We start from the raw sequence: 22,157 nt of genomic DNA on the forward strand, positions 1-22,157 counted from the left end.
TAGAATCCAGCAAAGGATGACTTTAAAAATAAATAAATAAGGAGAAATGAGTAAACTAGCAAGAAATATAAAAAGACAGTAAAAGCTTCAAGTATATAAAAAGGAAATGAGTAGTTAAAGTAAGTGTTGGTCCCTTTTGAGGATGAGACTGGAGAATTAATAATAGGAAACAAGGAAATGACCGTCATTAATATTATTATTATACTTGTACAAGTATTTTGTATCTGTCTTCACAGTAGAAGACACAAAAAGCATCCCAAGAATAGTAGAAAATCAAGAGGCAAAAGGGAGGGAGGAACTTAAAACAATCACTATCACTAGAGAAAAAGTACTAGGAAAACAAATGGGACTGAAGGCTGACAAATCCCCTGGTGGCCTGCATCCTAGGATCTTAAGAGAAGTGGCTGCAGAGATGGTGGGTGCATTGGTTGTAATTTTCCAAAATTCCCTAGATTCTAGAAAGATCACAGTGGGTTGGAAAACTGCAAATGTAACACCTCTATTCAAGAAAGGAGGGTGAAGAAAGCAGGAAACTGTAGGCCAGTTATCCTAACAACTGTCATTGGGAAAATGCTAGAATCTATTATTAAGGAAGTAACAGCAGGACATTTAGAAAATAGTAATGCAATCAGGCATTGCAATCAACATGGTTTTATGAAAGGGAAATCATGTTTGACACATTTATTAGAGTTCTTTGAGGATGTAACAAGCAGGGTGGATAAAGGGGAACAAGTAGATGTAGTGTATTTGGATTTCCAAAAGGCATTCGATATGGTGCCACATAAAAGGTTACTAAACAAGAGCTCATGCAGTTTGGGATAAGAGCATGGATAGCGAATTGGCTAACAGGAAACAGTTGGGATAAGTAGGGTATTTTCAGGTTGGCAAACTAACTAGTGAATGCCATGGAGATCAGTGCTGGGGCCTCAACTATTTAGGACCTATATTAATGACTTGGGTGTAGCCAGATTTGCTGATAATACAAAGATAGGTGGGAAAGCAATTGGGAGTTCGTGGCTGGACTGATTACTCCACATTTCCACCTTCCACCCCCTTGCTTATCAAGGATCTATCTGCCTTAAAAATATTCAAAGACTCTGCTTCCACCACCTTTTGAGGAAGGGAATTCCAAAGACTGAGGACCCTTAGAGAAAGAAATTCTCCTGATCTCTGTCTTAAATGGGTGACCCCTTATTTTTAAACAGTGACCCCTAGTTCTAGATTCTCCCACAAGGGGAAACATCCTTTCCACATCCACCCTGTCAAGACCCCTCAGGATTTTATGTTTCAATCAAGTCGCCTCTTACTCTTCTAAATTCCAGCAAATACAAGCCTAGCCTGTCCAATATTTCCTCATAAGACAGCCCGCCCATTCCAGATATTAGTCTAGTAAACCTTGTCTGTACTACCTCCAAAGCATTTACATCCCCTCACCCGGATCCATTCTCAACTATCCAATCATAGCCAGACAATCACTTGCAATGGTTTCCTGCTCCCGCACTATTGCCACTGGTGTCTCCCAGGGATCCATCCTTGGCCCCCTCCTAATTCTCATCTACTTGCTGCCCCTCGGCACCATCATCCGAAGGCATAGCATTAGTTTTCAAATGTACACTAACAACACCCAGCTCTACCTCACCACCACCTCGCTTGACTCCTCCACTGTTGCTAAATTAGCAGCTTGCTTATCAGATAGCCAATGTTGGATGTGCAGAAATTTCTTCCAATTAAATATTGGGAAGCTTGAAGCCATCATTTTCAGTCCCTGCTTCAAACTCCATTCCCAAGCCACTGACTCCATCTTTCTCCTTGGCAACAGGCTGAGATTTGACCCCAAGATGAGCTTCTGACCTCATACTCGCGCTATCACTAAAACAGTCTATTTCTACCTCCCTAACATCACCCGGTCTCATTTGCTGCTGAAACCCTCAATCTTGCTTTTATTACCTCGAGACTTGACTATTCCAAAACACTCCTGGCTGTTCTCCCACATTTTATCCTCTGTAAACCTGAGGTTATCCAAAACTCTGCTGCCCGTGTCTTTTAACTTGCACCAAGTCTTGGTCACATATCACCCCAGGCTCACTGACCTAAATTAACTACCGGTCAAGAAACATCTTCGATTTTAAAATCCTCATCCTAGTTTTCAAATCCTTCCATGGTCTCACCCCTTCCTATCTCTAATCTCCTCCAGTCCCACAACCCTCTGAAATATCTGCACTCCTCTAATTCTGACCTCTTGTGCATCCCTGATTTTAATTACTCCACCATTGGTGTCCGTGCCTTCAGTTGCCTCGGCCCTAAGTTCTGAAACACCCTCCCAGACCCCTTTAATTCGCTTTCTTCCTTTAGACACTCCGTAAAACCTACCTCTTTGACCAGGCTTTTGGTCATTTGACCTAATATCTCCTTATGTGGCTTGGTGTCATACTTTGTTTTATAATGCTCCTGTGAAGCGCTTTGGGACATTTTATTACGTTAAAGGTCAGCAGTCAGTAATGTGTCCATACATGGACACCACTGTCTGTGGTAAATATTTTGAGATCTGTGGTAATTTTAAATGTCTTGACCTAAGCTTGCCTATGAACAGTTTGAAATGTTCCCATTGCTCCCATCACCATTGTGCCTGCTTTAACCTGGGATTCTGCTGTGCAAGTATTAGCATCTAACTGTTTAACAGTCCTGTGAAGCACCTTGGGGACAGTCTAGTAAGGTAAAGGCATTATATAAATGCAGTTTGTTATTGTTTACATCCTGATCAGTTTGAGCAATTCATCACTGCATTCTGCCCTATTTATGAAGGGAGGCTAGGCTCACATAGATTGGAACAGACTTGAGCTAGCACCGTCACAAGTCATTGCTACTAATGACGGTACCCTCTCTACCTGGATTCACGCACTGTGTTTGTTAAAAGCACAATGTTCCTCGCTCCTCCTTTGGTAGCTGTATCTCCACTCAATCCCACCCTGGATTTTAAATAGAGAGTATTTTGCCCCAATAGCAACAGCAGTCCACATTTAGAAGTAAACGGCTCCACATGGAACTACAAAGTTCATTTCTGATGATTTGTGAAAGAATTAGGGCGGCGCAGTGGTTAGCACCGCAGCCTCACAGCTCCAGCGACCCGGGTTCAATTCTGGGCACTGCCTGTGTGGAGTTTGCAAGTTCTCCCTGTGTCTGCGTGGGTTTCCTCCGGGTGCTCCGGTTTCCTCCCACATGCCAAAAGACTTGCAGGTTTATAGGTTAATTGGCCATTATAAATTGCCCCTAGTATAGGTACGTGGTAGGGAAATATAGGGACAGGTGTGGTGGGAATATGGAATTAGTGTAGGATTAGTATAAATGGGTGGTTGATGGTCGGCACAGACTTGGTGGGCAGAAGGGCCTGTTTCAGTGCTGTATCTAAAACTAAAACTAAAAAAAAACTAAAAACATGACAGCAAAACAAACAATCTCCTGGTTTTCTGAGACCTCATTACATTTCCTTTGGAATTAGAGAATTCAATTGGACAGCATTCTAACAGAGTATCAGAACTGTAGTAAGGCTGCAGTTCAGCCGACTTCTGAATTTAAAAGGTAATTTTAGTTAAAATGCCTAAAGCTGATAAAAGGATTTCTCATTCCACACACCATGTCACAACTTTATTTAGTATTTGAATATACAGATGTTGCTTACTATTCATAGGCTGTAGTTCGTTTTAATTAACTACTTTGCTTTGGTTTTAATGGTGCACTGAGGTGTTTAATGTTGTGTTTTTATGCTGGATTAATTTATGTAAAATTCCCCATGACTGCCATTTCAGCAACAACTTTCTCAATGGAAATTTGATCCAGAATGGATCCCGGCCCTAGACATTCACTTTTGGGGGGGAATGCGGTACCTGTGTTAATATCAGTGATCAATCAAAAGATTTGCAAGAAGGCGTACACAGTATTTAATTTTAATTACATTGGGACTGTTATTTTGCTCAGGTTGAGCTAATGGGGCTCCATACATTTAAATATGGTCACTTGTAGCTCCAACTTTGGAGTGTCGCTCTCTTATTAAATGCCAGTCATGGTAACCATCTCAAACTGATGTAGCTGTATGTAAATAATGGTTACATTGCAAAATATCCAAAAAAACCTTACACAACCACCTAATGATAGAGTTCTCTACTGTAAAAGGCACGGCACTCCGATGTAACTTGTAAATTTAAAATGGATTTATTAGCCAAAAGACCAGGTAATATTTCCTCATGTACTGCTAGGATGTGATGTTTAAAGTGATAATCAGAGAGAAACAAACCTATCTACAGGCTTTGAAGTTACCTTTAGTTAACTGGCTTGAATTATATTTTCAGTTTGCTGAATAAGCCCAAGAAGCATGCAAGAGGAACACTTTTTATTGGTGTCTAGAGAATTGGAATTTCAATAAATGATTGAAACCTGGTCCCCAGTTAAGCTACTTTTAGTGACATCCTTTAATTTGGTAATATATAGGTGCTTTTCATCACAACATGGGATATTGTAAATATGAAGGGACACCTCTTATCTCAATATTCTCATGTCAATGGAACAAATAGTTTTCAAATTCCATTCACAACATATTACAAAGTCAAGCATCATCCACTGCTTAATGGGATGAGGAATGTCCAATGTGCAGGTGGCCTTTGCGTGCTTTCTAGCTAGCTAATGCAGTTGTGTCGCTCTCCATTGACGTTTGTATGCTTAGTTACTTTATAGAGAGAAATGTTTTAAATTGGACTGTGTTTTGATGGCATTAGGTTGACTATACGCTATGTGAGGAAAGCAACAGAGTATTTTAGCAGGCTGAAGGCAGAGCATCAGAAACAATGCAGATAGAGAGAAACCGCAGAAAGAACAGCAACAGATGAGACGCAAACTCCCCGAGCAAGAGTTGTCAAACTACCGAGACGATTATATGGACTTTTGAGCCTCTATATCTGTAAACTTTGCAATCTCAATCCATGTGTATATAAATATGAGGTTATTTAATGTTGTGTTTTTACTTTTAGCATACGAGACTTATCTTGGAAAGAAAGGGGGATGTTGTGTGATTGCCTTTAAGAGTTATGTGAGATTTTAGTATGCAAATGATGAGTACCAGGATGCAGTCATGTGACTACATGCCAGTCTCACTCTAACTGTAACTAGATAGCTCTACTGTATATACTTGCCAGCTGTAATAAACCTGTTTGAGATCTTCAGTCAACTGAATTCCACTCATCTCATTTACGTTGCATCACATAATATAAAAAGCGTTCCATTACAATATATACAGATTAATTCCCCCTACGTCTGTGGCTGTCAATAATTTTGTCAAATATCCGTGGTGCAACATGTTTGTGCCGATCCCTGTTAAAGGCGCCATATAAATATGCTGTTGTTGACTGGACCCGTAACGAGAAATGTAATGGGGACGAAATTTAACAGAGGAGTGTAAAGTATTGAAACTGAATGAACCCAGGCTGGTGAAACAGCAAATCAATTACACTCAGCAGCAGTAAAAAAAACATTCTAACGAGTGGAATAATGAACGACGGGGGCGGGACAGAGGTCAGGAAGGTTTCCGAAATCCAGTCAGACCCAAAAGACAGGCTGGTCAGAGTTGGGGGTAAGATTTACTTGGTCTTCGGAATGAAAGAAAAGGCAGCTGTGAACTGCTTCGACGCTGTGAGGGCTTAAAGTTACAGGAATAACCAGCGAGAATTGGGCAGGTTACTTGAATTCGGCCCAATGTGCCACCAATACGGTTAAACGCGAACCTCACACCCACTTGCTTCGCCTTGTTGTTTCAGTTACCACGGCCCTCTACATTATAGGCTTCAAAAATTTATCAGCCCGGACGCTGCTGCGCTCCCCACCCACAGCTCCTGATCCACACACGCATTCAGTGTAGAGCCGCCCCTGCCGGGCTCCGTGTTTGACTTTGACAGTGCCAATCACGCACTCACCCCGGTTCAAGAGCTGGAAGCGGCTGCAGCAAATGTATCGCGGCATGATTGGCAGCATCACCAACCAAAGCCATCGCCACAGGGTTCCAACAGAAGCTGGGCAGTTCGCAGGTTCGATTTTCTCCCAGATCGCCGAAACCCAGTTGGAGATTCGGTCCTGGCAATAAATGATACTTGCCTGTAACACTGTCACTCACTTCTCTTTTATCCCTTTGTGGACATTATTAAAACAGATCCTCAGGTCATTTATTTCATTGCTTTTTGTGACATCTTACTGTGCGCATGTTGGCTGCTGCACTTCCCACATTACAACAGTGACTACGCTGAAAAGTATGTACATTGGCTGTAAAATGCTTTGAGACATCCTGGGGTCATGAAAGGCACTATAGAAATCCAAGTTTGTTCTTATAAACGACACAACCCCCTACCCCCCGCAAAAAACTAAACTAAATGCACGTTCACCCCTCTTAATAATTTTACTTTTATCTATCCTCTCCCTCCTTCACTTCTAAAAAAAACTAGACCCCAAAGACAGGCAGATGTTTAAATGCATGCACAGTAAGGCAAATGGTACAGGTAATACTTGTGCAGGTACCGGCCGCTCAGATTTCACCTACAAGAGCTGATCGGCAGCTTTTCAAACCGTTTCTTCCCATCATTTACACCTTAGCTGCATCTTTTTATTTATTTAGAGATACAGCACTGAAACAGGCCCATTGGCCCACCGAGTCTGTGCCGACCATCAACCTCAACCACCCATTTATACTAATCCTACATTCCTACCACATCCCCACCTTCCCTATATTCCCCTACCACTGCGAGGGGCAATTTATAATGGCCAATTTACCTATCAACCTGCAAGTCTTTGGCTGTGGGAGGAAACCGGAGCACCCGGCGAAAACCCACGCAGGGAGAACTTGCAAACTCTGCACAGGCAGTACCCAGAATTGAACCCGGGTCGCTGGAGCTGTGAGGCTGCAGTGCTAACCACTGCGCCGCCTTGATTATTCTATGGGTATTTCTCCCCCAAAAATGCATCTGATCTCTCCAAAGTATGTCCCTCAGCATCAACTTACCATAGAAAGAGTTCCATTAGATGAGCTAATACCAAATTAACCACAGATGAAATCTTAAACTGCATGATGGCCTACGGATCGGAGTTGAAAGGACAACCTCCATCCTGTCAGACGCACAATGCCCATTTAGTTATGATATTGCCAGCATTTCACTTCCAGAAGTAGAGCTCTCCCAAAGCTCCATTCCACAGGTTTTGTGGCTGTGACAACGATGGTACTGCACTGTTGACATCCAATATGACAAAGATCTTCAAGAAAGATGTATGTGATGCACTGTTTCCTCCTGAGGGCAGGTAATTGTACCTGAGCGGGATGATCCCCCTGACGTGAAAACCACCTACCCCTCTTCAAATTGAAAACTGTTTCTAGTGGGAGAAAGGTCAGTAACCAGTGGTCACAGATGTACAGTGATTGGCAAAAGAACCAGAGTCAAGATAAGGAAACGTTTTTCTTTTACACAGCAAGTTCTGATCAGGAATGCTCTGGCTGAAAGGGTGGTGCAAGCAAATTTATTAGAAACTTTCAGAAGGGGATTGGATAAATACTCCCAAGGGAAATTTTTCATGGCCTTAGGGAAACAGCTCGTTCAAAGAACAGCCACAGGCCCAAAAGATTCCCATGTTACATCATTATGGAATTTCAATTGTCTCTTGACTTAGTTGGTAGCAATGCACATTTGCCCCCTTGAGGGTGCAGTCAAGCCCCACTACAGCCCACTTGAAGGTGAGGAGGGCAGTACAGATTTTCAGATGAATCAGGGTCCCATCTGCCAGCTCTAGTGGACATAAAAAATCCCATGGCGCTATTCCGTAAAGTTCTCCAAGTATCCCTCAGCTAACACTAAAACTAATGATCTGTTCATTCATCGCATTGTGGAACCTTGTTCAGTGCAAACCACTAGCCTGGTTTGCTGAATAAACAGAGCAAAAGTAATTATGTTCTGATGAAAGGTCACTGACCTGAAACATTAACTCTGTTTCTCTCTCCACAGATGCTGCCAAACCTGCTGAGTATTTCCAGCACTTTTTATTTCAAATTTCCAGCATCTGAAGTATTTTGCTTTTATTTTACAAAAGTAATTACTTATTGATATGCTGAGGTGGTGATAATATTTTATGTGAATACAAGTTCATTCTTTATAACTGCAGCCCAACCTCAATCAGGAAACTTGCCAGCAGAGGAAGTTGCAAGCTGGACCGTAACTTATTTTTTTTAACGCCAATGCCTCAAAATTTAGAAAAGCAACCTTCAATGACAATTCCAACTTTTCACAGCAGCCAAGACAAATTGAATGAAACCAGTAACTTGTGCCAAGTTATCTGCAATTTTTGAGTTTGACTTGAGCCACAGAGAGAGGACTGTTGTAAACACTTAAATCTGGAAATTCAGGGGATTGGATGGTTAAGAACTGGTACTGCATTAAAAACTGGGGTGGCCAAATCTAATGCAGGACAAGGATGGAGGCTGGAAATGACAGGTGAATCAGAAAGTACTGATGAAGTAACACCAAGCTTGGGTTTTAAAAGGCTGTAGATGGGAGGAAGGGAAGTCTGGGAGAAAGAAAGGCAAGCAATTATGATGGAATATTTTGAAGATCAAAAATTATTTTAATTCCCATATTGATAATAAAAATAATTCCATGAATTCTGTAAACCACTGCATAAATGCTATAGTGTAAAAATCTTAACAAGTGTTAACAATTTAAACAATGAACTAGAGTAAAATGATTATGCATTTATAAATACCTTCTAAAAGAACATTCCATTCAGATCGCCATTCTGTGTGTACACTCACCTAGACCGCATACAACAGGCTTCCATAAATTAATACACAAAATGAAAAAAATCCCTAATTTTCAATTAAGGTCTTGCTTTGACCACACAAAAAATTAATATACCAAGACAGTATTTCAGTAATATTTAAACACTAGTTAAGATATGAGCTATTCCACGTCAATACATAAATCACGGAGTCAGGGGTGTGTTACTATAGTAATACATTTTTTGCCAGTAATGTCACAGAATTCTTGCACCTCCCATGATTTTTCTTGAATGTCAAAATTCCCAGGAGTACACAGTGGATGAATTACTCGGTTACAGATCTGAAGTAACGATTCACTGGTTTGGCTGTACGATACCCGTGCAATGATTTTGAAATTAGTTGGCCTCATATGCCCTGTGATAAAACAATGCTGCAAAATACATTAATGACTATAACTGGGGTAAAACTGGCAGGGCCTTCTTGGGTTTTTGCTGTATTTGAACTGGTGATGTGCACAGAAACCATCACAACTACCCAGCGGCTGGATTCTTCCAACAGCTCGTCATTCCTGTTGCCCGGTCATAACACTATCCCCATTCAGTGAGCTTCCTAGATAAAGATATATAAATGCAGCTTGGCTTCCATAAAATGCTTTACAAACTCTCATTACAGATTGTTCCTTATACCCTGAGAAAACAGTCTTTCCTCCCGTTTCATTGCTCTTCCCAGGCTGAGGAACTTGCATATAAAGAATCTGAAAGTGTGTTCACATAGAAACCATCCTCTCTAAGAAATTAGTTATTTTCAAAAAGTGATTTTAAGATCTTAAGACTAAAATAATTTTAATTCTATACGTTTCCATTTGTAGAATTGTTTATATACTATGATAAAGGTAATTCTCTGACTCAGTTCCTCAGTCATCATCCATCACACCACATTCACCTTTTGACAATGATGCACCACCACACCCTGAATCCAATTTGTTTTGATGGAGAATCCCAGCAATAAAAAGTTATACAAGCTGAGGTAAAATAAATACAAAGCTAAAATCTTCACAATTTACTGTTGGTTCATGACCTTAAAAGTTAGAAGTTGTCCAGGCATATGTTTCCCAATACAGTACGAATGTTGGGTGGAAAGCACACTGTCAGAAGCCTTTGATTTCTTACACATGACCAGAGGTGAAGCTGAGCATTTTTTAAGTTTATAAACTTGATCAGATATAATAATTTAAGTTTGTTCTGTAATCCCTGCAGAAGGTAGTTTGGTACTGCAACAGCCACAGCAATTGTACATGGTAGCAAATAATTAGCTAATGTATTACAGTAAATGTTCCTTAAAGCACACTCACTGAACTATAAAGGTTTATTCATACACTGAAGTGCAGCAGCTCCACTGAGGACCATCAAAGCAGTCTGAGCATAGGCAATGAATTCTCCAGTGGAGATAAGAGGATGACATTGAACTGCACTACTCTCGTGCTCCTCATTAGTGGGTAATTACACAACAAAGGACCAGGCACATGGGAAAGAGAAATGTCTACAGAGTCAAAAGAGGAGACTTGTGGTGTTCAGTATAAACAGGAATGGTTCACCTTTTTGTCTTGCAGGTCCATTAATTGTGAAAAATCAATCAGCTTGTTAATGGAAATGTCATCTGGCAAATCACACCAGTCAGTAGAGATTTCACTAAAACCTCTGTAAATGTTCATTGATAATTTTGAAAAAGAGCCAAGTGGCGATGGAGACATCTCCTGAAATACCTCCAGCTGGTGCAGAATTCTGCTCCATGCTGGAATCAGACACACCTAACACTTTAGTTAACTGTTGTACAGGGGGAAAGAGTTTGTATAGGAACACACCTTCAGTAACTTCACACCTGGAAAAGATTCATTTCAACCAGCAAATGACAAGCTACTCACAATGGGAATTTCAGCAATTCACTCGTTACGCACTGCATGTAACTGCACCACCTTCCTCATCCTGAATGATTGGATCTAAAATTCTATTCTGTTCATTACAAAGGATGCCAGTGATCTTCGGGGTATCTTTCCGTTTGAAATACGTTTTAGTAATATCGTTGCTATAAAATTTTCTGTAAAATAATTTTTGTGGGGAGTTTTTGGCATCTAATGGTTTTGAATGATTTTTAAGGCAGTTTTGGCACTTGTAAGTTACTTTCTAAATACTCTTTGCTGACCATTTACACTTTCCTACTGGTTTGGCACCATGAATACTAATCATTTCCTTCGAATTATTTATCTGCATATTTCACATTGAATATCTACCAGAGAGCATGCAGGTAATCCATAAATAAATTTACTTTTCACTAGCAATACACCGATGAATCTGGCGAATGGGAGAAATATGGAAAAATTCTAACACTGAGTCAGTGTTATTTGGGAAGGAAGCTGCTGCACAAGTTTAGATAGATTATTTGGGGACATTTTTATGTATTCCAAGATTGTCCACTGCATATTTCTGTTTAAGTGCTCTGGAATTTCATTTTTAAAAAAGTGTTTTGGGGTGGGTTCTCATTCACACAGAAGTTAAAATGAGGCCAAGCAATGGGGCAGTCAGAAGCACAGTGTTCCTATGGGACACCGTGAGGCAGCAGCTCATGGTGCAGGCTTTCACAGTCCCAAATCACTCAACTGCTCACACAACCATTAACAAATGCACCAATGGAGGTGCCCAGGTCCTGTTCCAATTTAGTTTTGTTTCTGTAGAGATAAGGAAAAAGCCATAAATGCTGCAAGTGCACAAGTTGAGCCAACATCTAATAGGGGCCTGCTCTGCACTTGCACAATGTCTTGTTTGTGTTGAATTATGTCCCTTTAATTTTGACTATCTGCTCCAAAATGTATCATAAATTATAAGTGCGATTGAGCGAGACAAAGCAAGAGAGACATAGACAAACATGAATTCTTGTTTGTTGATTTTTGTGTGCATCTATACTGTTCGATAAACAGAGCGGGTTTCTCATGCTCAATGTGGGTATAGACCAAGTTTGCACTGTGGTAAGGAATCTGTAATTTGCAAATGAAAACTCCAGCAGCTGGGATTTCTCAAACTTCCCTCCCAGTGCTTTGGAGACTCAGATATTGAGTGATCCAACTGTTTGCACACTAAATGTATTGCTGCAGTGAAGTAATGCCAATGTTGTTGTAAACACACCCTGAAAGAACAGAGAAATATTGGATCCAGATAGAATGATTATTCTTAGTGGCTCCGACAACTCCTCCAGGTAGGTAACAGTTATCTCACCAGGAAGATTCATGCAGAATATTGATGCCAATATAGCCATTTCATTTGCTGGCTTAGGCTGTCTGCATAAATTTGAAGCACAGGCTAACAAAAACAGACTAGAAATTTAAGATCCGCCACCAGGAGATTTTAAACAAAATAATTTGGAAACTGATCAGGGCTGTTGTGCATGAGCTTATGGTCTGTTAGAATAATGACCCACAATGTTCAAGTGGGAGGGGGAAGAAAACAACTAGATTGCAAACAAACTGACATTTTCAGTTCAGCAAAATATTTACAAGACTTTGGTGTTGGGAGCTAAAGGAGCAGTATTTGGAAAAAGAGGTTACAAATTCTCCCTCTAACATTGAAAGTTGACTAGATTTTGATAATCTTTCCCTAACGTGACATGAATTCTTAACACTGATTTACATTAGCTCTCGTTTCTCCTGCCATACAGTTTGCACTGGGAGAATTTCTTCCAATTACTACTGCTTGGCTGGGTTGCCAGGTTTGTGAAAAGGGAATTGGGCTGTGAATTATTCAAATGTACATTTAGTTCTGCACATCAGTCAATAGTGCCCCATCCCAGTCCACAAATATGAAGATAAAATGGTGGTTGATTTTTCAAAACCAAAGTTTTTCTATGATGAATGCGGCAGAATACAGTACATGCAGTAATGAGCGAGCTAGTTTTTTTTTTACGAAGTTCCTCTTGAATGCCAACAGTAGTGCACAAGCATTAATATGAATAGTTACGATTAACGTGACAAATTTCAATAGAACAAAAAACCTACAAAATTCTTATAAGCAATTTAACTAAGCATTGATGCATATGGCCACTATTTCTTTTAAAAAAATACCAAGCAAAATTTTACTTCACAATAATCTTGAACAGATTAAGTAAACCTCATTCTGGACTGCTTTTATGTAAAGTTGCTGTTTTTCCCGATACAATGTACTTTATAACTGCAGAACTTCATACATTCCAAATTCTTCTCAAAGAAATGTTAGCAGTCTGTGATCAAAGAGCATTTCATGTAATAAGCTTCATTTTTATACAAAAAAAGTGGAATCTCTTTTCCCTTACTGAGAACACAATACAATTAAAATTTCTAATTTTGGTCACTGTTTCAGTAATTCTGCCTATAACTAGCTACTGATTAGTATTTACATTTGTTAACACTACAGATAATAATAAATTGCTATACAGAAAAGTTCTTTGGCAAAGACTACATGTGGTTCCGAAGTCCATTATAACTCTTCAGCAAAGTGCAGAATGCTCATTGCTGTTGTGTGTGCATGTCTCAGCAACAGTTAATGTTGCACTGTCTCACATGGAGGCCAGGGGAGTTATAAATGTAGACCATGCAGTAAAAGTGCATTTACCCACAGAGGGATTTTGCACTTTGTTGTGACACTAAAGTTGATGTGCAAACATGGAGTGTGATCAGCAATCTGACTTCCCAACGCTCAGAATTTCACATTCAAACTGCCAATCCTTTGCCATGATGAAAGTGCAGTCTCTGTCCCCAGTGAACTCATGCGCAAATTGTTGTTTACTGTACGCAGTGCAAATGCATCCTTATAGCAATGATCAATGGCAGTGTGCTTCACTCACTGTGAAGTTGGTCCTTAACCGCTGCATTAAGTTCATTTTACCACAGATTTAAAGGTATTAGACTTTCACAAAACAATGGCCTCACTCTTTATTAGGTGCCCCTAAACTTAAGACGTTAAAAGTTTGTAAACAGCATTTAAAATATAGCTTAACTCGGAAATCTGTTGAGACTAGCTTTGGGATTTTGACTTGGCCACATTAATCCAACAACTAATACACAAAAAAATAATCAAGTTATACATTATGGGCTCGCTAAGAACTTCAAATTTAACATGTTTTGATTAAATGTCACTATTAACACAATTTAAAAATTCAATTCTGCTCCTGCATTAGTTTGGATTTCTTCTAAGGGAGCATGTTGGTCTGGTGCAAGTTTAAATAGTAAGGTTAGTTGTGGCTGCACGGTTCGTGAAAATAACAATTGGTTTCTATGTTGAACTGACCTTTTCTAAGGTAATGCTTCAAATGCTATTTGTATCAAGGAAATGTTCCAGCTGGGACCAGAGATCTTCCTCATTTTCACATGGACTTTGCAATGGTCAGGGCTCACGATAAACCCTCATTTAAAATGACAGCATTTAAAAGATCTATTAATTGTTTCATTCACTCCAAGTACAGTTCGCAACTCCACACCAACCAGTCTTTTATTTATTTTTAAAAACTAGTTTCTTTGAACAGCTGGTATCTTCCCATCACTAATCCGCAATTCCACACTTTGATGACATTATTATTAATGGACTTCTGATACAGAATGACAAGAAGTGAAGACAAATCATTTCAATTAACACAGTAATAGGTCAATTTTTCATCCTTAATTATAATCTGTACATATTATGCTGTTCAGTCAAGTGAGCAGTGTATGTAAAAGAGAGCACAGATCACGCCCTCTGGTACTCTAAACCAGACAGAACAAGAAACGGTGGCAATTTCAACATCTATGTTCAATAAGAGTTCATCCTGAATTTTATGCACCTAACTTCTTTACAGTTGGAGAAAGCTGGTCTATGGATTTGCATTAATTATATATTTAAATATATACGTGTGTGTGTATATATAATCAGTGCAAAGATTTCGCATCAAAGTACCTTTGCCTGTCTGACAGAAGTTGTCATTGAAATTTAGGTTTAGGCAAGGCAGAAGGCACTTGGTAACAGTGGCCAGAAATTAGACATCGTCATTTAAAATGCTTACAAGGCTAGGAGTTGCACCAACTGAAGAAAAAAAAATCATTAAAACTTTCATGATGCTAGCTACAAAAATCTCTAACCACATGCTGGTCAATGCAGCTTGTTTCAGAGAAGAAACAAAAAAAAAAAGACCGGTTCATTTTATTATATAAAATAGCAAACTTTTCTTCAGACTGCTTGTTTGCTCAGATTAGCATTATGTGCCATTATGAAATTGCTGCTGGTTATCCTTTTAAGCATTAAAAGTTTGCACTTAATTTATAAATTGAAAAATGTAAAAATCCTAGCAAGTTGCACAATACTAATATTTATAATAGTACTTAATTAGAATAGGAAATCTAACAATATTCACTGTACTATGATTTAACAGTAAGAATCTGAATACCAAATATCTATTAACAAGTTTCACAGTACACATACAAAGCTTTATATTATCACATGTTCTGAAAAAAAACTACAAAGCAGCTTGAAAGCAATTTATTATAACCTCTAAACAAAAAAAAAACCCAGGTTAACAAAGTGCGTTACAGGAAATTAAACCTCTTCACATAACCTAGTCTTTTTTTTCTTTTTAATTTTATATGTAAAATACTAAAACATAAAAATGCTAAAGCTGCAGTGCTCTGCATGCAATATTCATTGGAAATACACAGCAAGTTGATCCTACACTATGATTCAGTATCTGAAGTGCCTTGAGTTTACTTCAATTTTATTTCTGAATGCATGCGGTAAGGAACCAGTTGTAAACACATGGCATCTGCAAAAGTGATGGAAACGCAGCAACATTGTGAAGCACATCAGTCAGACTAAAACAAACTGTATGGCTAACGTGCTCAAGAACAGACCAAGTCAGTGATTGACTGGCTTACCAGGATGCATGTTGTAAGTTTTCCCAGGGGAAAGAGAAGAGCTTATACGTTTTAAAAAAATAATTCAGTGAAGAAATATAGACACAAATGCTGTATTTTGTAGGGTAGGATATACTCACTGCGTAATTTAAAATATTTCAGACATGAGGGGGGCACTACAGCTTCGACTTGTTAGGATAGTGTAGTCGTTCTTCAAAAGGCTAGTCCCATGTACCTAGAATATATTCATCACCAATTCATTACTTTAGTTTTGCAATAGGGACATTCAATTTTATTAGGTGCACAGTGCTCACAGAGGACGTAATGCTGGCAAGGCTGAAGTAATATAGAACGGTCCCGCTCCTGGCATACAATGCATTTCTTCGACTGAAGCTGATAAATTACCTGTTTTGAATGGAAATATAAAATGTGATTTGCACGTAGTGATTTCCTTGGTAAGTTTATAACATTCCAAACATTTAGCACACCAGTACAATATTTAAAAACTAGTCAGACTGAATTTGATAAACAATTACAACAAAACTTTTGTTCAGTATGTGAATAAAACTACCTTCAATGAATAGTCTAATCCATCACAAACTCAAAGGACTGAATTTTTCTGGCCCCCTGCAAATGGGGTTGGGTGGAGCCAAGAAAACAGTGGGGAACCGTGTTGAATGGCTCCCTGATGCACTTCCCTCTCCAGGGGACTTTCCCAGGGATGACTGGGAACTGAGTCAGCTGCCTGCTCCATGGAGGTGGGCACCCAATTAGTTCAATTAAGGTCCCACTTAGGGACCATTTAGCACAGCACCAGTATTTTCTCACTATCGGAACAGCCACCACCCCCACCCCCCCGCCTTGTGTGGAGGCCAGCAGCTTACTCGAGGTGGCCTCTCAACGGCAAGTCAGGGGGTCTTCAGAGCCAGGTGCTCCATGCCCCAATGACGGGCCGTGGGTATGAAAGGCAGTCTGTCAATAGTCCTGAGAGGGACTCCACCCTGATGCCCCTATCGGCTTCAGGCCTCTTTAATTGATCACTTCTATTCAGGCAACCAAGAATGCCTCTATTTGAGACACCCCACGCTTGCCTGCCTGCCTCGACAATATCCACCTCTCCAGGTGGGGCTTCCAGCTTGACATCATTGCGGGCCCTCTGATTGGAGCTGCAGCCTCAGATCCCTGCCCACTGTCCTTAATAGGTCAGTGAGTGTGGAACCTGCCAATTAGGAGGCCGCCTTCCGAAAGGTGGGCACGCTGAAAACATCAGTGTCCCGACGCCTGCCGGAAAATCTAGCCCATCCTTTCTTAACCCCACTCCCCCATCTTCAAGGAGAATATCATTCCCCTACCATCAACGGGACCTGCTAGCCTGAAGGTCTGGTTAAATAACACAACTGGTATTATTTATATTAGAAAAGTCTTTTTTTTTTACTTCAACAGACTGCTGCCACACAAGATTCCCACCTCCAAGGGCACTGACTCTCATTGTAGTGCAGTTCTGTAGGCACCAGACATCATTTAGTACTTCAGTGCCAAGGCTGCTTTTCAACTGCATGCCAAGACAGCAAGGGCGTGTATGCTATTCAACCATGGATGACATCACGATTTGAGTACAGGAGCAAGGATGTCTTACTGAAGTTATACAGGGCCTTGGTGAGACCACATCTGGAGTATTGTGTGCAGTTTTGGTCTCCTTATCTGAGGAAGGATGCGCTTTCCTTGGAGGGAGTGCAAAGATGATTTACTAGGCTGATTCCTGGGATGGCAGGATTGACATAAGAGGAGAGATTGGGTCGGCTAGGCCTATATTCACTCGAGTTAAGAAGAATGTGAGGGGATCTCATAGAAACCTATAAAATTCTAACAGGACTAGACAGGCTAGATGCAGGGAGGATGTTCCCAATAGCTGGGGAGTCCAGAACCAGGGGTCACAGTCTCAGGATACGGGGTATGCCATTTAGAACTGAGATGAGGAGAAATTTCTTCACTCAGAGGGTGGTGAGCCTGTGGAATTCTCCACCACAGAAGACAGTGGAGGTCACTTCATTAAATATATTCAAGAAGGAAAGAGATATATTTCTTAATGCCAAAGGGATCAAGGGATATGGAGAGAAAGCAGGAACAGGGTACTGAATTAGACTATCAGCCATGATCTTTTCTGAATGGTAGAGCAAGCCCGAAGGGCTGAATGGCCTACTCCTGCTCCTATTTTCTATGTTTATGTCACAACCAGCAGGTACATGCACACTTTCGATTGACTGGATAGCAGTCAGGAGTGGGACTCTCAGGCTGCCTTCCTTCTCTACCTCAGGGATGAAATGATTACTGTAGTGTTCTTTTGCTTCACTCATCCAATTCAGCACAGACCAGGAATGAAAATGGGATCTCTTTTACATTTTTCCTTGGGATGTGAGCATTGCTGGCAACGACAGCATTTATTGGCCATCTCTAACTGCACTTGAGAAGGTGGTAGTGAGCCGCCTTCTTGAACCGCTGCAGTCCATGTGGTGTAGGTACGCTCACAGTGCTGTTACGGAGGGAATTCCGGAAGTTTGATCGAGCAACAGTGAAGGAACGGTGATATATTTCCAAGTCAGGATGGTGTGTGTCTTGGAGGGGTACTTGCAGGCGGTGGTGTTCCCATGCATCTGCTGCCCTTGTTCATCTAGGTGGTAGAGGTCACGGGTTTGGAAGGTGCTGTTGAAGGAGCCTTGGCAAATTGCTGCAGTGCATCTTGTAGATGGTACACACTGCTGCCACTGTGCACCAGTGGTGGAGGAAGTGAATGCTTAAGGTGGTGATGTGATGATCATGTGGAGCGCTTTGCCTTGGATGGCGTCAAGCTTCTTGAGTGTTGCTGGTGCTGCACTCATCCAGGCAAGTGGAGAGTATTCCATCACACTCCTGACTTGTGCCCTGTAGATGGTGGACAGGCTTTGGGGAGTCAGGTGGTGAGTTACTCGCTACAGAATTTCCAGTTTCTGACCTGCTCTTGTGGCCACAGTATTTATATAGATGGCGCAGTTCTATTTCCGGTCAACAGTAATGCCCAGGATGTTTGATGTTGGGGGATTCAGCAAAGGTAATGCTGAATGGCAAGGGGAGATGATTAGATTCCTGTCATTGGGAGTTGGTCACCACCTGGCACTTGTATGGTGCAAATGTTGCTTGCCACTCATCAGCCCAAGCCTGAATGTTGTCCAGGTCTTCCTGGTGTTCACAGAGTTTGTTGTACAGTAGACAATGTGTTGACACACAAAACTGAAGAATGCAGAGGTTTTTAATGGGGTGGAAGCTGATGATGGAGACACTAGTTATGTCTTTTAAAAACTCTCTATTTCATACATACTAATTCCAACTCACCCCATCTACAAGGTCCAAATCTGCACGTAATTGACTTTGTATAGAATGAAGCTTTGGTAGAGGAAGCTTGTCTATATCCCCATAGTTTCTTAGAAGGGGAAAATTTGGAGATCGGCATAAACCATCAAAGTCCTCCTGAAGCTTTTTAAGCTGTTTATCCACTTCTTCTTTCTGTTGTAATACTACTTGCCGATCAGCATCAGCCACTTTTGCCCTTTCTTTGGCCTCCTGAGCTTCCTTCTGCCATGCATCACATGCCTGGTAACAGAAACAGGATTGTTAATCAAGCACAGGAAAAAACACAGAGGCACACAGTTCTTATGGACATTAATTAATTCCCAAAAGTAAACTGACCACTTACAACAATTGCATCATTGAGAAAAGCTGCATCTGCGACCCAACATACACGCCTGCTCTTTCCAATCAATCCAGGATACGAAACATTGCATGAGTAAGAATATTGGCTAATACAAAGCGATCTCAAGGCAAGGACCTCAATGAGATACTTGGAGATGTTACAAACCCAATGAAGTCTATTTTTTTTGCGACTGTAATGTTAGTAGGAACGGATTTTTGTTTAGCCTGTGGTCCTTCTCTTGCCATTATTTGTTACAATGGTTACTGAATGGTAGTGTGTCACATGCAGTTGGTGTGATGTAATAGAATCAGTACACATCCAAAATCAACTCAATCAGCAAATTAACAAAACCGAGAAAGAGAAGAGGCCAATCATCCCATCAAACCCAATCCTTCCAAAGCCCCATGTATGGCTATCTCAATTATGGGCCAACTCACTCAGCCAGGATCTCTTTACTCTCTTACCAACTCCCATGTGAATCAAACTGATCTATTAACAAGCCTATAACCTCAACCTGCTTTCTTGATCAGTGTCGGTGCTGATCCAGTTCCTTTCCAAAGGCATCAACTGATCCACAATTTACAACATTTTCTGGTAATCTGTTCCATACATCTGCTATCTTGGGGTGGCGGAGGGACCGGGGTGAACGGAGTGAAAGCAAGAAATTTTTACCTCCAAGTACAGCTCTCTCACACCCACCTGCTTTCACTTGCTGCCATGAGTCTTCCCACTGTTTGATCTTCCGCTTAGCCTCCTCAAGTTCTCTTCGCACTCTGGCAAGCTCACTACTGCTGGAGCCAGCAGTGGTGGTTGTGGCACTACTGCTGAATACTGGAGATGGACTGGGAGAGAAATTTCCACTAACAAAGTGATCCAGATGCTTCCAGAAACACCGTTCAAACCTAATGGAAGGAAAACAGATTATAGCAGTGCACAATTAATGGGGAAGGAGGGCATCAAAATTACGTACAGCTTCTCATATTAGTGCCTCATCATCACACAAAATCTAGCTCCTAAATCATATCAACAAAGCTGTGCAGCAACAGCTTCTATCATTCCTGACTCTACTTTGCTTCTTGATGTCAGTTTATCTAACTTCTTCCCCTCATTTCTTCCCATTAAAGGCAGTGTGCTTTTTTGTCTTATTTTCTTACTCATGTTTTCTCAGTTTCTTCACTTTCTATTCCTTTTCAGATAATAGTTTTTCATTCATTTTGACTTGACAGAGATGAGGGTTTGGGGTCTGGGTTACTCACTAAATACGCAATCCTTTTCTTAAGTTTTCTAGCTCACAGCCTTAACCAGTGCAGCTGAGACTGGATCATTTGTACAAGTTGTGTCAAGCAACTCGGCCTCCTCCCTGGGAGTGCTCCAGCCGCTTCTGCACAAACAGCAGTATGGGTGAAATTGCTAAGACAGGCCCAAACCATCATGTGAGTATGCTTGAGCTCCAATACTGAGCGCCCACACCAACCTGTGGGTACTATTGTCTCCCCGCTTGCTGGAATGCTAGCCCTGTTCAGTCTCATTTCCTTAGTTTCTTTCCCACCTGCTCCTCATAATTGCTACTGGGACCAGCATTCTTTCATTTCTTCTGTGAATGTTGTGCTCAGCATGAGCAATATTAGTGCTGGAAACAGAACACTTTATTGCTTTAGGCATGCAGTGCCAGCTGGGAAGATGTCCCAACATTGTAACTCAGTCCCAACCTCAAAATCATCCCCTAATGGAAGATGTGCAACATTTTTCCATTTTCCACATGAATTGTCCTTGTAATCTCTGCCCTCAATCTTGGCTCCATTCAAACCTGTGACAGATATTACAGCCTGTTCTCACTAACCTGGTGTATCTTCCCCATTCTAACCACATACTTTGACCATATCAAATGGGTAATATCGGACCAAACTATTGGTTGAAATCATTTATACACTGAACAAAAGTGCAGCATTTCTCTTCATTAGCAAATATAAAAGACATTGTGTCTATACATGGTTTTCAAGATAAACAATGTAATTTCAAATATATATAGCCCTGGGCAGAGGATATTTTTTAAATATTAGATTTTAAGCCCCACTTATATTGACATGTAGTTTGTCCAAAAAGTGGGGGTGGGGGGGTGCGGAACCACAAATGGGGTGAAAATAATGGCACAATGGGCAAGATTATCAAGGGACATAATAGTCCTCATTAATTCAAAATAAAATTTGCAATATACTGACACTGACATGCTGAGGGCTTTTTTTCAATTCGTTCATGGGATGTGAGCATTGCTAGCAAAGACAGGATTTATTGCCATTCCTAATCGCTTTGAAGGAGGTGGTGGTGAACCGTCTCCATTAACCACTGAAATCCCTGTGGTGAATGTATTCCCACAGTGCTGTTTGACAGGGAGTTGCAGGATTGATCCAGCAACAATGAAGGAATGGCAATATAGTTCCGAGTCAGGATGATGTGTGACTTGGAGGGGAACGGACAGTTGGTGGTGTTCCCATGCATTTGCTGCCCTTGTCCTTTCAGGTGGTAGAGGTCGCCGAGTTTGGAAGGTACTGTCGAAGAAGCCTCAGCAAGTTGGCTGCAGTGCATCTTGTAGATAAGGGTTGTCCCAACCTCGTCGGGTGGAAGGCGCATTACGATTTGGCTCGGCCCAGGTGGCCAGTGAGCAAATTTCGAAAGAAAAAGGTTTTAAAAATTTATCTTACTAATAAAAACAACAAATGTGCATTTATGTGAAGAAGCTT

At 40.9% G+C, this 22,157-nt stretch overlaps 1 protein-coding gene across 1 annotated transcript in view; it reads right to left on the reverse strand.

Annotated features, from left to right (window-relative positions):
- Positions 1–8,619: 8,619 nt before the first annotated feature.
- unkl (unk like zinc finger) overlaps positions 8,620–22,157 on the reverse strand; it is a 191,751-nt gene continuing 178,213 nt past the window's right edge. Inside the window, 4 exon segments of the mRNA XM_068056094.1 lie at positions 8,620–16,100; positions 19,062–19,322; positions 20,123–20,292; positions 20,295–20,321. Of these exon segments, the coding sequence (XP_067912195.1) occupies positions 15,945–16,100; positions 19,062–19,322; positions 20,123–20,292; positions 20,295–20,321 (614 nt within the window). The 3' untranslated portion in view covers positions 8,620–15,944.

Source organism: Heterodontus francisci, chromosome 24 (assembly GCF_036365525.1).
Source record: "Heterodontus francisci isolate sHetFra1 chromosome 24, sHetFra1.hap1, whole genome shotgun sequence".
Classification (NCBI taxonomy): Eukaryota; Metazoa; Chordata; class Chondrichthyes; order Heterodontiformes; family Heterodontidae; genus Heterodontus; species Heterodontus francisci.